We start from the raw sequence: 16,432 nt of genomic DNA on the forward strand, positions 1-16,432 counted from the left end.
TACTGTAATTTCAACAAATGCCATCTATCAACCCTATGGGTAAGTAAATAGCCGGGTAAATCTAGTCCAGTGATTCTCAATCCAGCATTTTGGATTTCTCCGTTATCTGACACACCCAGTTCAGGTCTTGTAGCATCTACTAATAAGCCGATAATACAAGTCAGGTGTGTTAAATGAGAGAACCATCCAAAATGTTCAGAACTTGGGAACTCAAGGTCCTGGGCTGGAAACAACTGGATTTGAGGTTTCCTGAAATAGTGTGACTGTCAATTTTATGTGTAGGCAATAGCACGCATGCACACACTCACGCCCCAACCCGCCCACCAATTGACAGTAGCGTGGAGAGCGCGCGCAAGAAACACGCACACCTAACGAATTTTTTGCATACACAATCAGATACTCTCACACCTTAGAGTGAGTTTAGATGAGTTACAGTCTCTGTCACCTCTAGACGCGCGTATCTGTTCTGTTAATCGCGTGCGCACTCAACCTGTGCGTAATATTGATGCGGCCACTTGCATCTCCAATCGTTCTTGCGCGTCTGGCGATGCGGCTGTAACGACGCGCCCCGTGGTTCACGTGCCACTTTTCAGGGGTCTTTTGTCTGTGCAGGTCTAATAATCATTGATGTGCATGGTTGAATGTCATCGCTTTGCTTTACGGACTATAGTTTCCTGCTGCCGGATCACGCACTGAACCTGTGGTTAGATATGACGCATCGGGCACAGTAGGGACGCGTCTCGGAGAAGCAGAAAGGTTTCAGACAGAAGGGACCAGCGGATCTGGACTACACAGGCGTCATGTCTAACATGATCAAGAGTAAAAAGGAAAAGGAAATCATTACGGAGTATGAGAGCCAAGTGAAAGGTAAGAACACTCGCACCTGACGGGTACCTGGAGACGGTCTTTCATCTGATGCACCTAATACCAACCCTGTGCATGCGTTAACATAATGGCCAAATAAGATTTCATAATGCCTTTCAATTGCATTATTGCTTCCCATTTAATTTGAATTGTTTTTCAAAACATTTTAAACCACTTAATTCTGCTGGAAAATTCATGTTAAGCTGGGGGTTGTCTTTTAAAACATGTTAACCTGGTTTCTAGCATTATTTTGCTGGTTAGAACTAGTAAACCATCTTTGACCAGCTGGTCATACCTGGTCAAGATGGTGTTGGGAACATACTGGTCAAGCAGCTAATGGATAAGCCTAGAAACCAGTTGTCAGCTTTTACCAGCTAAAGGGGGTTGAGATAGTTTTTGCAACATGGTAACTGATCAACCAAATTATTACCAGCTAGACACCAAAGGTGGTTAAAACTATTTTTGAAATATTGTAGCTGGTTGACCAGCTAATAAGAAACCAGCAACCAGCTGTTCATACAAGCTCAATATAGTCCAGATGTGCTTACTGGTCAACCAGTTAGAAACCATCTCAGGGTGATCAACATGGTTTTTGAACCATGTTAGATGGTTTACTATAGCTAACTAACAGCTAAACACCAGTTACCAGCTGGTCATACCAGCTCAAGATGGTGGTTACTGGTCAACCAGTTAATGACCAGCTTGGAATAGCCTAACTAGAAACCAGTTGTCAGCTGCTTTTACCAGCTAAAGGAAGTTGAGAAGGTTGCAACGTGGTCAACCAAATTAGATTGTGGTCAAGATTATTTTTGAAACATGGCCAGCTAATAAGAAACCAGCAACCAGCTGTTCATACAAGCTCAAGATGGTCCAGATGGTATATAAAATGTGGTTACTGGTCAACCAGCATCTCAAAGTGATCAACATGGTTTTTGAACCATGTTAGATGGTTGACTACCAGCTGAAAAAAAAACTAGCTACCAGTTGGACATCCCAGCTCTAGGTGGCTATTTCACCAGCTTGGACTATTTAGAAACCAGCAACCATGTTCCAAAACAAGCCTACGGTAGATTTCCAGCATAAGTGTGGGAGGTACAACATATACAGGCTGCAAAATCAACATAATAGTATATAAAATGCACCCTGCTTGATTTGTTTGCCCTTACAGCAGGGCGGGCGTTTGTGCACGCGCACTCGTTTAACAGTGTGTAATCGATGAGATGGAAAGAGAGAGGGGGGGGGCTCCATGGCAACCCGCATGGCAGATCCTGTCTCCAGTGCTCCAACTGTAGTCAGGTGAAGGTGTATGGCTCGTTTAGATCATAAAATGGGAATATGTTTTAGAAAAAAATCTGGAAAAAGAAGCACCATATTTAAATGTAAGGAGCTGAGTTGCTGTCTCAGCTGCTATTGGCCAATGGTGGTGAGAGTGAGGGTGGTCTCTAGGCAACTCAAGGCATGCTGATAGATTGGTGTAGTATCAGGGCCGCTGCGTTTGTGCTCACACTCCCAACATATGGACGTCTCACGGTTGTCAAATGTGTGCTTAGGTACACTCCTTTTTCAACAGGCTCTTGCTGCATTGTACATGTTTCCATGGATACTCAACCACCAGTCTGTGTGTGAATGTCCAATGGGGAAGCGATGGGTATCTGTGTGTGTGTGTGTGTGTGTGTGTGTGTGTCAGGGAGCAAGATCAGGGAATCCTCCTGCCGCAGCAGTGCTGTTTAGTATGGACCGCACGTACAGCAGTGTGTGTGGCATACAGTAGTGTGACTGAGGATGGATTGAGACAGATGAGTGATTGATGGTCAGAAGGGACATGCTTAATTTTCTTTTAATGTTTAAAAAGAGTCATGTTTAAATGCTTGCACTCTAAAAAATGTTGGGTTGTTTTGTTTCAACACGTGTTTGGGTCAAATATGGACAAACCCAAATGCAATTTTTTTACATATTTGACTCAAACATGGGCTTAAACAACCCCGCATTTGTTAGTGTACTAAGTGTAAAAACACTGTAAAAAAATTATTTTTGATTATTGAAGTATGTTTTACAAGATGTTCTACTTCAGAATTTCCCTTGTAATTTAATGTGTCTTTGGAATTAATTGTGAAATTGACGACTTTGACAAAAAATGGCGTACAAACAAATTTCACTGTGTATGCTTGTTTGAAATTTTATCCCATTTAAAAAAATAGGTAAAAAAAAAAGAAAAAAAGAAAGTCCTGCTGGAGTCTGTCAGCGTCCGCACAGGAAATGGTTTTCTCTGAGGGAGGAAGTTAGAAGGAAAGCGAGGCACATGACCTTGACTGTACCTGCAAATACACACACACACACACACACACACACACACACACACACACACACACACACACACACACACACACACACAACTGAACTACACAGTTATGGTGATTCAAAGCGAGTCAGTTTAATGTGGAAAACATTGGTGTGTGTGTGTGTGTGTGTGTGTGTGTGTGTGCGTGTGTGTGTGTGTGTGTGCGTGTGTGTGTGTGTGTGCGTGTGTGTGTGTGTGTGCGTGTGTGTGTATGTGTGTGTGTGTGTGCGCATTACACAAAATATTTTTGCTTCATCAGCAAGAAACGGCGCTCGAGCGAGTGGCTTTTTCTGTCCTGTTGGGAGCTTGTGTTGTACAATAGCTTTACACATGCATGCGACCAGAAACACTACTGTAAACCCCACCCTCATATCATCCACTGATAGCTATAGCATGTGTGTGCATGTGCACAGTGTGTTCCCATGCAAGGCTCAAAGAAAACGCACAAAGATGGAGAAAACAAATTGATGTCTTACAGTGTGACATTGCCATAATGTTTTATTCTGTTATTCTCATGAGATTTGATGTCGAGTTGCACTTCTGGCTTCCGTCCAGTCCAGTCCAGCCACAAACACACACATACACGCATATACACCTCATCGTCGGAGGCCGCAGACTGACTCACTGGTGTACTTCCTCTGCCTAGAAAGACTGTATGAATCAGATTTATTGCGGCTCAGGGGATCCAATCCGCTACAAGACATTTCATCTGTTAGTTTAGAGTCCCACAGAAGGAGCCATCAGAGTCCAAACATCTCTTTAATAAATGTTCAGAGGGAATGCAAAGTGACATAAAACGGTTTGTACAGATGAAAGAAGCATTTTTAGTGGGTTTGTTATGTATTATGTTCCTATTTTTCAGAAATTCACTATCCATTCACAGAAACACTACCAACTTTTTTATCTTCTTTTTCATCTTCTTTAGTGTGTCGCTACGTCACATTTTGAATCATTTTGACCCTTGTATTATTTTCGAATTGATTATGATTTTTATGTTGCTGGTCAAATTGATCCTTATTGGATCCAGTCCAGTCCAATACACAGAGATTGGTGGGTCTATTAATACAATCTGTTGTCTTTAGCCATCTTTGTTGCTACATATGCCAACGGTGACAGTTCAAAAATGGGGAAAAAGCACTTTCTTGTGTTTTCCCCCCTGAAGTTTACATGCCTGTAACTCAAGAAGTATCAAATATCCTTTAAGATTTTGGTTCTTAACAAACTTTTCTTTTGGTATCTTAATTTTTAAGCCCCAATATGGTGCATTTCCAGAGATAGAGGGATTTCAATGTGGCTCCATGAGTAAACTGTTAAATTGTAAACATGGTCTAAACCGTTTTGAGCTTGTCCGCTTTCGACCACTTCCAAGGCAAAAGAGTGCTTGTTTTTTCCATTTATTTTTTGTAAAAATTATATAGGGTCGCTAACGACCCGAGGTGTGTTACATTGTAAGTATTTTTTTTTTCTGCACAACAATAATTGAATCTTTGATGACTGAATAAGTGCAATTCACCTTTATCCGACAAGGTGGAAATGTCTGATACACAATGATGAAGTGATTTTCACTAATAGTTAACGCAGGCAGAAAACAAAAGAATAGGAAGCATCATCAGCAAAGCTTGAAATGGCTCAGAGCAAGTACTGAACGCAATCAAATATTAGTGTCACTGTCCCTTGATGCTGGATCTGTTAAAGAAGCTGTCAGCGATCAAAATAATGATTTTGAAAATGTTGAAAACGATCGTTTTGAGAATATATTTGAGATGGTGAATATGAGCCAGATGCTGAATGTACTGGGAAATGAGCTCTGATGAGGACAGCGATGATGATATAAAACATCTGCTCAAACTGAACCCTTCCAAGCACAGAAAGGGAACAAAATATGCTTTATTTTATGGTTCTGTAATTGCTACTCTAATATCAGGAGAGTTTTATATTATCGTGACAAGTAGAGATCCATCGGTGTTGGATATAGAACAGTAGGTAAAACATAAAACATTCATATAAAAAAAAACCTCGGACGATGTATTGCTTCTGCCAAGACTTTAAAGTGTGCATCTGATGACATTTGTTGAGGAATCATCATATTTGTGAACGTTGAAAAAAGCAACAAGACTGATGTCTACTGTAGGTTACATGACAATTTCAACATGATGTAGTATGTCCTGATTATTTTCGTACTACACAAATACAGAACATACATTATTAATGGTCGAGAAGTGCAGTCTTCATCAAATGGAGTATGCGATTTCAGACACAGCCTATGAAACGTCCTCATTTAGATAACAAAATAAATGTGCATGTGGTATTGTAATACAAGTAAGGTGATGGCAAATGCTGAGAGGTGGACAAGGACCAGATGTCCACTACGTGTGTACACTTTTATAGTGAGTTGTGTGTGTAGTATCATCCCATTCTCATGTACCCATCTCAGCCCTTGTCATGTTTCAAAATAATGATTGGAAACCACATATGGCCTCACTTCCTCTGTTTAAGAATAGACAGTGAACAAATAGCTAATTTGGTCAAGACTGAATTCTTTGTATCAGTCGAGACCAGACAGATTTTCCAGCCACCCACTGCATGTATTTATAATAGGAGCCCTGTAAGTCTCATTAATCAAGTATAGATATCGATCCAGTAATCTATTTAAGACCACGGCGGAGAGGACCACATATACTGCAGTACTTACACTAAGGATTGTGGGTCTTGAAGCCTGTCTTTGCCTTTACTCTTGGGTTTAAAGCTGAAAGCTTATTTAGCCAGGCTTGGTTTACAGATTATCTCGAGTCTTATTTCCGTTTAAAACGACTGAGATGTGCTAATGGAGCTTAGTCAGGACTCAGGGTAGACATATTCAAAATCATGAGAAATAAAATATTTAGTTTGAAAGATGTTTTGCCTGTCTAGCCCTCATAACCTAATTTTCATTTGTGTTGAATGCAATATTGCGTGACTACGGTCAATTACATTAAGTCTGGTGTGGAGTTGAGTCATTGTCTGTCTGTTTAGTCCTTACACGTACACTTCAGCTGTTCGTATCTCCTGACCTTGGATCTGTATGTGCTTGATTACATTTGTTGTGTCTTGTGTATTTGATGAAGCCTCACCTAATCTTGACTTCTCCTTGACACTTTTTAGTAAAAACATTCGTTCCATCTGTGTGTAAATATATGTGTACAGGTTTGGCTGTATTTGTGAGTGCCAAATGTCCCGACTTATATAGTGAAATATTATGACAACTGACTAGTGAGGACATTTTACTGGTCCACACTAGTAAAAAAGTTTAATAAAATCTAGTTTTTATTTAAACCAAGTGTTTTGGACAAGTTTCTGTGATAGGTAGGTTTGGGTAAGGGTAGGGGTTGGGTTAGGCCACAGAAAATATCAGTAACCTGATAGAACATCAATGGAAGTCTATATTGTGTATATATGGAATACACACACAGAGAGACATGTAATATACATAAATACATTTTATAACATGTATACATTACACACACATATATTATGTAAGCAAAAAGTTTAATATTAGATGCGATTAATCAACACTTTTTATATATATATATATATATATACACACACACACACACAGTATATATATATATATATATATATATATTTAAATATATATATATATATATATATATATATATATATATATATTTAAATATATATATATATATATATATATATATACTGTGTGTGTGTGTGTGTGTGTGTATATATATATATATATATATATATATATATATATATATATACTGTATATATATATATATATATATATATATATATAATATACTGTATGTATGATATATATATATATATATATAATATACTGTATATATATATATGTATGTATATATATGTGTGTGTGTGTGTGTATATATATATATATATATATATATATATATATATATATATATATATATATATATATATATATATATATATTAGACAGCACTAATATATATATGTATCAGATTCAGGAGGAACAGTGCAATTTTCGTCCTCGTCGTGGAACACTGGACCAGCTCTATACCCTCTCCAGGGTGCTGGAGGGTTCATGGGAGTTTGCCCAACCAATCCACATGTGCTTTGTGGATTTGGAGAAGGCATTCGACGGTCCCTCGCAGCGTCCTGTGGAGGGTGCTCTGGGATTAGGTGCCCTTTGCTAAGGGCTGTCCGGTTCCTGTATGACCGGAGCAGGAGCTTGGTTCGCATTGCCGGCGACTTGACAAGTCAGACTTGTTCCCGGTGCATGTTGGACTCCGGCAGGGCTGCCCTTTGTCACCGGTTCTGTTCATAATTTTTATGGACATAATTTCTAGGCGCAACCAGGGGCCGGAGGGTGTCCAGTTTGGGGACCACATGATTTCGTCTCTGCTTTTTGCGGATGATGTTGTCATGTTGGCCCCATCAGACCAGGACCTTCGGCATGCACTGGTGCGGTTTGCAGCCGAGTGTGAAGTGGCTGGGATGAGAAGCAGCACCTCCAAGTCAGAGGCCATGGTTCTCAGTCGGAAAAGGGTGGCTTGCCCACTTCAGGTTGATGGAGAGTTCCTGCCTCAAGTGGAGGAGTTCAAGTATCTTGGGGTCTTGACTGAGTGAGGGAAGGATGGAACGGGAGATTGACCGACGGATCGGTGCAGCTTCGGCAGTAATGCGGTCGATGTACCGGTCTGTCATGGTGAAGAAGGAGCTGAGCTGCAAGGCGAAACTCTTGATTTACCGGTCAATCTACGTTCCTACTCTCACCTATGGTCATGACCGAAAGGACAAGATCCCAGATACAGGCGGCCGAAATGAGCTTTCTCCGCAGGGTGGCTGGGTGCTCCCTTAGAGAGAGGGTGAGGAGCTTGGTCACTCGAGAGGAGCTCAGAGTAGAGCCGCTGCTCCTCCACATCGAGAGGGGCCAGCTGAGGTGGCTCGGGCATCTGGTCCGGATGCCTTCTGGACGCCTTCCCGGGGAGATGTTCCGGGCGCGTCCCACCGGGAGGAGACCCCGGGGAAGACCTAGGACACGTTGGAGGGATTATGTCTCCCGGCTGGCCTGGGAACGCATCGATGTCCCCCCGGAAGAACTGGAGGAAGTGTCTAGGGAGAGGGAAGTCTGGGCGTCTCTGCTAAGACTGCTGCCTCCGCGACCCGGCCCCGGATAAGCGGAAGAAGATGGATGGATGGATGGATATATATATAATTCACGAGTACACAAGCAGACGATGTCTCAAAGTCGATTTGTTGTTTTAACTGCATTTACATTCCTGCAGAAAAATGTAGACATTTTGACACATAATGATTCTCAAGACTTTTAAGCAAAGACTCGGCAATGCTTATGCGTTTTTTAGACTGAGAGGACAGGGAGCGAAAAGTAGAGGCTAAAGGAAAAAGCCTAAGAAGTAAATTTGCTTTAGATAAATAGAAGAGAGCGTGAGAGAGGATGAGATGCAGATTAGAAGTCTAAGCAGAAATGGAAAATAATTGGGAAGTGGCAGGATAGCGTTCAGCATGGTGACGTATGTGGTTTTTTAGGGAATACAAATTTGAGTTCCCTTTCTTCCTCATAAATTGGATATTTTTATTTTTGTGAAGGGCATACATGTGTATTTTGGTGCTATTGTGGTTTGAGTTCCCATTTTTATGCATCATGTGAATATGTGCAGTGCTGCTGTACAGCATGCCTGCGCACTCCTCACGCTCTCAGGTTGCCGAGCAGAAGCCTTGTTGCCATGGAAACAGTCTGGGTCGGGCGCATGCCGCAGGGTATCAGACATTCTCACCGCGGTCACAAGTTCAAAGGTCAAATATGAGATAGACAGCGACTTGTGAAGACAAAATTGGGAAAAAATGATAAATGGCGATAAAATTGGAAAAAAATTATAAAGGGCGATTATTTTTATAGCAGTGAGTGGAACAAAGTGTGTATGTTACACTTGTTTGCCAGCAAGTTTGTTATTTCATCTTTCTAAATGTCCATATCCACATCCTCGCAAACCCAGCATGATGGGAATGTTATGTATTTCCGCTCCATCCATATGGACAAACAATGATTTTATATTGTTTTAATTAACACCGTCTGCCTGTTTTGCTTCAAAGGCTTGTGGAAATGAGTCACTGTCTATTTATTTGTAGTTTTGATGCCATTTCAATTCACTTCCAGTTCTGCAGTTGTTTCAAGGTGGTTATTGCCAGTCAGCTGTTGGTAACTGGTTGGAAACCTGCATGGACACTCTGAATGCACATTGTCCAGATGACAGATGAGCATGGCATCAACATGAGTGCAGGCAGTGGATGTGAGGATGCGCTCCGTTGCAGTCGGATGTTTTCTCCCGTCAGATGTTCTTGAGAACAGCATCGTCGGCAACTGCTGGACTAGTAAAAGACTGCATGCAATTGTCCAATATTTGGCCATTTTAAGATTAGGATCTCTGCTCACATGGCAGGTTAATAGGTTATACACACACATAATACAGTATGTATATATTTATATGTGTATATATATATGCATATGTGTATATATGTGTATGTGTGTATATGTGTATATATATATATATATATATATGCATATGTGTATATATGTGAATGTGTGTGTGTGTGTGTGTGTGTGTGTGTGTGTGTGTGTGTGTGTGTGTGTGTGTGTGTATATATATATATATATATATATATATATATTAGTACTGTGCAAAAGTCTTAGGCATGTTAATATCCCCCCAAAAAAACACCCCCCAAAAGAATGGTTTTAAGTCAGTTATTTATATCTTTTGCTGTAGTGTGTCAGTAGGAAATATCAGTTTACATTTCCAAACATTCTTTTTGCCATTAATTGTAATAATCCAGTGAGATTTGTGTATGCACAAGGAGTCTGACAACAGCCGGTATGATCTGATCTCACCATCATCGAGTCCGTCTGTGATTACATGAAGAAACAGAAAAAACTGAGACAGACTAAATCCAGAAGAACTGCGGGAACGTCTCCAAGATGCTTGAAGAAACCTACTGTGAAAAGTACTGGCACTTGTGTTAAAATGCTGTAAAGTGAGAATGCTTTCAAAAATAAAATCATAAATTGAATTTATTTATGATTTAACTTCGATTAACTAATTCAAATCAATATATGGTGTAACGACCCTTTGCGTTTAAAACGGCTTTTGTCCAGGTACACTTGCGCATAGTTTTTCAGATAGCTTTGCAGGAAGGTTTCTTCAAGCGTCTTTTTGCAGTTTTTTTACTTTAAACCATTTTTGGGGGGGCAGGGGGAGGGGGGCAGGGGGTGGGGTGGATATTAACATGCCTAAGACTTTTGCACAGTACTGTGTATGTATGTGTATATATATATATATATACATATATACATATATAAATATACATATACGTACATATACAGTAAATTAGAAGAATATACATTACTGTCAAATCTAAGTTGGCACTGCATCATCTTTTATTTTCAGTCTCTCTGAAAAACCTGCGTCAAATTGTCCTATATAAAATCAATCCGCAGAAACATGAAGTGAACAAACGGTCTTACTGACGCGATCCGACTAGAACTTCGTTAAAAAAATTAAATTCATCCACGTATTTTTAATGTTAGGATCACAATAACGGCAATGCAAAGTCTGTGTTTTTCCACAACTTGGCAATGCAAAACGTCTCAGAGGCATCTCTAGCCTGTGTTTGCGTCTGTACTACATGACATGCGTGAATCGGTGGGCGGGGCTAAAGAGGCAATGATGTACAAGCAGGCGTTGATCTTCTTCTGCAGAGGTTTGTCTTTTGTCACACTTATGATGTAATGATGTAACAAAATCCGAAACGAGTTGTTTTCTTGCTTGGTTTTAATAAAAAGCTGTTTTGGGGCTAACGAGGAAGTCTTGAGTTCTGAAACTCACTGGATATTTTTTTTTTATAATACATTGACTTCTTAAATGACAAAAGAAAAGAAAATTTGATTTCTCAATTCATAACCCCTTTAAGGTTCTGTATAGAACCAGTGTAGTTGTCGTTGCATGTCGATGCAAAAAAGTGCACACTTTAGCTTAAAGGAAAAACATACATGCATCACTCGCACCAGGCAGTGGCATTTCATTTACCACATTTATTTTTATAAATCACCTCTGATTCTCTGCTGGATTACAGGCATGTCTTATATTGTATCAAAAGAGTCACCTTGCTCACCATGCCACCATCACTGATGCAGAACACGCAAACACACACACACACACACACACACACACACACACACACACACACACACACACACACACACACACACACACACACACACACACGTCTCCGATTCTCACAGTCCCTCCCACCCTCCTACACACACACACCCACACAAAGCTCACGCCAAGCCTGCTGTCTCATCTGTTATTTCGAGCTGGAGAGGCAGTGTGACATTAAACAGTTGGTCTGCGGAGAGAGAAAGAGAGGGGGAAAAGTGTGAGGGAGAAGAAAAGGAGGGAGAGAGCAGGCTGGTGAAGGGGAACAAGGGAGCGTTATTATTAAAAGCAGTTTAAAAGAAATAGTTTGTCTGAAAATGAAAATTCTGTCATTTATTTACTCATCCTTATGCTGTTTGAAATCCAGGCGGATTCAAGGTCTGGGGTACAAAATGTAAGAATCAACCATTTAAAAAGACACAGCGGCCTGAATATTTCGGGAGGATTGTCCTAGGGGGAATTTTGGGGTGGTTATGGCCCTGTTTCAAAACCGTATGGCTGTCTTACACTTTCCAAGCAATTACAGTTAACAGGCACTGAATATTTTTAAGCTTCAAAAAGGATGCAAAAACAGTCCAAATGGTCCATGTGACGTATTCACTTATATTACAGGTCATACGATAGCTTTGTCTGAGCAACATACAGTACCCGAATTTATAACGTAAGTCACTGAAAATCTGTCCTTCTTCCTGGACAAGTTTTGAATTTCTGGGTGCGGGAGGGAAGATACTAAAATGTGTGCGGGGAGCGGGAGTACGGAGCCCCTGCAGGAAAAAAATATGAGATGGAGGAAAAATTATTTGTCAATGCTTTTGCGTTCTCTTGCAAATGTTTTCCGTTCCCCCAATAAACTATTGTTCCCTCGGAAAACTTTTGTGTTCCTCGAGAAACTTTGTGTTCACTCTCAGAGAGCTCAAAAGGTTTTGCTAGCGAACACAAGTTTCTCTGGGGTATGCCTAACATTTGCGAGAGAACGCAAAAGTGACTTATTATTTTTCCTCCCATCTCATTATTTTTCCCTTTAGGGGCTCCGTACGGGAGAAAGAAATGACTCGTGGGCTCCCACAAAATATAATTATCTAATAATAACAGCATGCAGAAGTCTATCACTGAAGTGTAGTGTGGGAGGGAACGGGACAAAACGTGGGATAAAATCTAACATATTTTTGGCGGACGCGGATGGGAGTGGTACATAATCTTGCAGGATTGAAAAATCCATCCCATGCAGATGTAACCGATGTAATCATCCCATGAAGATGTCTTACTCAACCAGCTCCGAGCAGTATTCGAACCGGGGTCCCAGGTGTAGGAAGTTGGCTTGCTAACAAGGACCCTAATGGAGGCGTCTAGTATCAGTCGCTGGTGCGCTTCTTGAGATCAGGGGAGTGAGGTTTACACACACACCTCTTACTGGCCTACGTCCGTTACACTCAACCCCTAAACCTCACTCCCATCCGGGTCACGGCACCAAATGTAACCGGTCCTACTCTACTCGCTCCGAGCAGCTCTAGCGAGGAGGCTAAAGACCGCAGTAACGTCAGTCGCTAGAGGCCCTGTCCCAAAAGGCACACTTCATATGCACTTTCGGTTTTGTGGACTTACAATGGCTGCCCGTGTCCATTAAGTCCGTGAGATCGCGGGGTGTCCCATTTGTCATTTTAGGTTTCAGAAGGGTTCTCGCGAGCCTCTTGAGGCCAGGGGAGTGAGGTTTACACGCACAGTTCTTACTGGCTTACGACTGTTACACAGGCCTCTAATGAGAGAAATAGTGATAGTCTGAATCTACGTCTATGAACTAAGTCTATGAAACTTTTCAATTAATAGATTAATCAGGTTCACAACACGAGAATGATTCGTTCTCAAATCTGACTCGTGATCTTAGATTAGCAGTAAATAAAGGCTTAAATTTCAGACTATTCCTCACACAAAGCTTATGTTCTTCAGAACAGGGTTATTGTCATTAACTAAATTAACTAATTTTTCTAATGAAAATTAGAAATGCTGCCCTGGCAACTGACTGCAATAGGTTTAAGATAAAGCACTAAAAGAACTGAAAGAGACTAAAAGAAACACTAGAAAAAAGAAAAAAAAACTAAGACTAATAAAAAAAAAAATGAATAAAAATGTCAAAAGCACAACAAAATCAAAACCTGAAAATAAAGATTAAAGCTAATTCAAAATAATGAGTACTTTAATAGTATGTAAGTAATACAAAAATAACACCGCTTCAGAAGAATTAGATTAGAACTTTTATGATACATTTGCTTCTGTTTTGAAATGAGTCGAAACAAATCACTGTCCTCTGCCTTTTTATAGAAAAGATCAATGGGTTTGGAAGGACATGAGGCAGGTCTTTAATTCCGAGTGAACTATTCCTTTAAGGAAAAGGAGGAGTTTGAGGAGAAGTGGAGATGAGAACTAGGATGGAGAATACTGAATACCTCCTCCCCAATAAACACACACGCTAATCCTCATGGGATACTCCACTCCACTACCTGTTGTCTTGGCAACGGCAGTGAGTGTGATAACCAGTGTGTTGTTAAGGAAGAATCCAGACCGCCTTGTTAGGAGGAAAACCTCTGGTTCAGAGAGCACAACTTCACCCATCAGTGCCCACATTGTGTTCAAGTCACTCTCGAACGTGTCATGTGATGTCAGTTACACTGCAGATGTCATTAAGTATGAAACACTGTCAAGGCCGTTGTTAATTAGCTAACATCATTTTGTCTGTCTCTGTGTGTGTGTGTGTGTGTGTGTGTGTGTGTGTGTGTGTGTGTGTGTGTGTGTGTGTGTGTGTGTGTGTGTGTGTGTGTGTGTGTGTGTGTGTGAGCAGAGATACGGTCTCAGTTAGTGGAGCAGCAGAAATGTCTGGAGCAGCAGACGGACATGCGGGTTCAGCTCCTCCAGGACCTGCAGGATTTCTTCAGGAAGAAAGCAGAGATCGAGAGTGAATATTCACGCAACTTGGAGAAGCTCGCTGAACGCTTCATGGCCAAAACCCGCAGCACCAAGGACCACCAACAATACAAGTGAGTGGAGATTTTGTGTGTGTGTGTGTGTGTGTGCCACGCTGGAAATGCACATAAATGATTAAAGATTCGTTTTCTTGAGCCAGATCAGTGGCGAATCATTTTCGTTCAGGTGCCTTTCGATCACCTTCAAATGATTTCTCCCTCCCCGTTTTGTTTGACTGTGGTTTGTGGTGGATTAGGGCGACGTCTGGAATATTTTACCCATGATGCTCCGCAGCTTCATGCTTGAAAAATCAGAGATGGCAGAGGAGAGGCGATTGCTGTGTCTGCTGTAGTTATTGTGTGTGTGTGTGTGTGTGTGTGTGTGTGTGTGTGTGTGTGTGTGTGTGTGTGTGTGTGTGTGTGCGTGTGTGTGTGTACAGGCATCTGTGTATTTGCTGTCTCATTAATGCAGATAACATTCTGATGGGAAAATAGAGTGATGAGGGATGGGTGAGAAAGAGAGAGAGAGAGTTTCACAGTTTCTTTTCTGTTGCATCCCCCCCCCCCCCCCCCCCCCCCCCCTTCGTGCTGGGCACTGTTAGTGTCCTGGTCCTCATGGGGCTGTCCCATCAGATGCCTGCTGAGCTTTGTGATTAGTCACTGGCTGCTGAAGACATTCGCCACTTTGGTCCAAAATGGCTTCCCATTGTCTTTTCGCTACAGCCATTACTAATATAGAAGATCAAGTGTGTGAAACAAAATGGTGTCTTTTACCTCACCTCGGCAGGTGGTTAAGCCATCCTCACTCTCCAAAATAAATGAGCAATTTGCACAGACAAAAATGCCATGTGATTTTAAACGTAGTTATACATACAGTATATACTACCGTTCAAAAGTTTAGGGTCAGTAAGATTGATTTTATTTAAAGAAATAATTAATTTAGTGTGCCTTAAGAGTTTATTATTCAGTTTGTGAACTCATGCATCAAATATATTATGGGAAAATTTGATGTTAAAATGTTGACATTGAATGAGATTCAGAGCAATAACTGGTCATCAGTGGCTTGTACAGTATGTTGATATATTCACTTGGTCATTCATAATGAAGATTTTATGATAACTCTTTTTGGTGTTCAGCTGCAGCTCATTTACATGGATTTTAAGGGTTGTGGTACATTTGCTTAACACCCTGATTCTTGGAAAGAATGATCCTACCAAGGGCAAACTAGTCTATTCAGTTAATTGCAGCTGAAATCTTCACCGAAGCCTAAGCATTTCGGTGAATAAATTCGGAGAATAAATAAGAAATGGTTCATTAGTGGATTTGGATGACTGCTTGAAAAAAGCCACAGAGCAGCACTCACAAAAACAGCACGTAGGCTACAGCAAACCTCCGGGCCACCCAGAGAGTCTCACAGCAGAAATGAACATATTCACTTTGAATATCACCAAGAGCTTGTGATTTAAGAGCTTGATATAATATTTTAATATGTACAGTAGGTCACTTAATATATGAATCTGTTCTATTACTGAATAAAACAAACCAATCGCAAATATTTTTTTATTTATAAGGTAATACAATCACTCTTTTCAAGCAAAACATTTCAGAAAAAGTTTAATTTTAGAAAACTGATTGTGTCAAAATCTTAAATGTAACAAATCACGTAAAATGTTTATTGGAAAATTAAACAACATTTTCTTGAACTTTGATAATTGCCTTAATTTATTTAACAACTGAGAAGAAATTACGTTGTAGAAACTACCTTTTAACTACATATAAAAATCACCTGTCAAGTTCATGAATCTATGCTTGCGAGAGTCAGTTATGTATTATGTACGTTATGGTCTCTGACAGACAGCATGTTGAAGCCGCTCAGGCCGCCATTTTCTCCCTCTTCTCGGAAAGCGATGATATATTTAAAACATCCGTTAGTGTGGGTTTTCCAGGAAATGCGTGACTCGCTAGACCTCTTCTCGTATAAACTACCTCGTATTGTGCATGTTATTTTTTGACAGACATTGATGTTGTGATATTCAAATGATTCAGATTTTAAA

General features: G+C 40.6%; 1 protein-coding gene across 4 annotated transcripts in view; it reads left to right on the plus strand.

The window, feature by feature from the left end:
- Positions 1 to 340: 340 nt before the first annotated feature.
- Positions 341 to 16,432, plus strand: part of srgap1b (SLIT-ROBO Rho GTPase activating protein 1b) — a 39,141-nt gene continuing 23,049 nt past the window's right edge. Inside the window, exons 1-2 of one of the 4 annotated variants that reach the window (XM_082167065.1) lie at positions 341 to 867; positions 14,258 to 14,453. In XM_082167065.1, the coding sequence (XP_082023191.1) occupies positions 801 to 867; positions 14,258 to 14,453 (263 nt within the window). In that variant the 5' untranslated portion in view covers positions 341 to 800. Of the gene's footprint in view, positions 868 to 13,237; positions 14,078 to 14,101; positions 14,196 to 14,257; positions 14,454 to 16,432 lie in introns of those variants that run through there. The other 3 variants (XM_082167064.1, XM_082167067.1, XM_082167066.1) reach the window with 3 other exon arrangements.

Source organism: Leuciscus leuciscus, assembly GCF_965113295.1.
Source record: "Leuciscus leuciscus genome assembly, chromosome: 4".
Taxonomy (NCBI): Eukaryota; Metazoa; Chordata; class Actinopteri; order Cypriniformes; family Leuciscidae; genus Leuciscus; species Leuciscus leuciscus.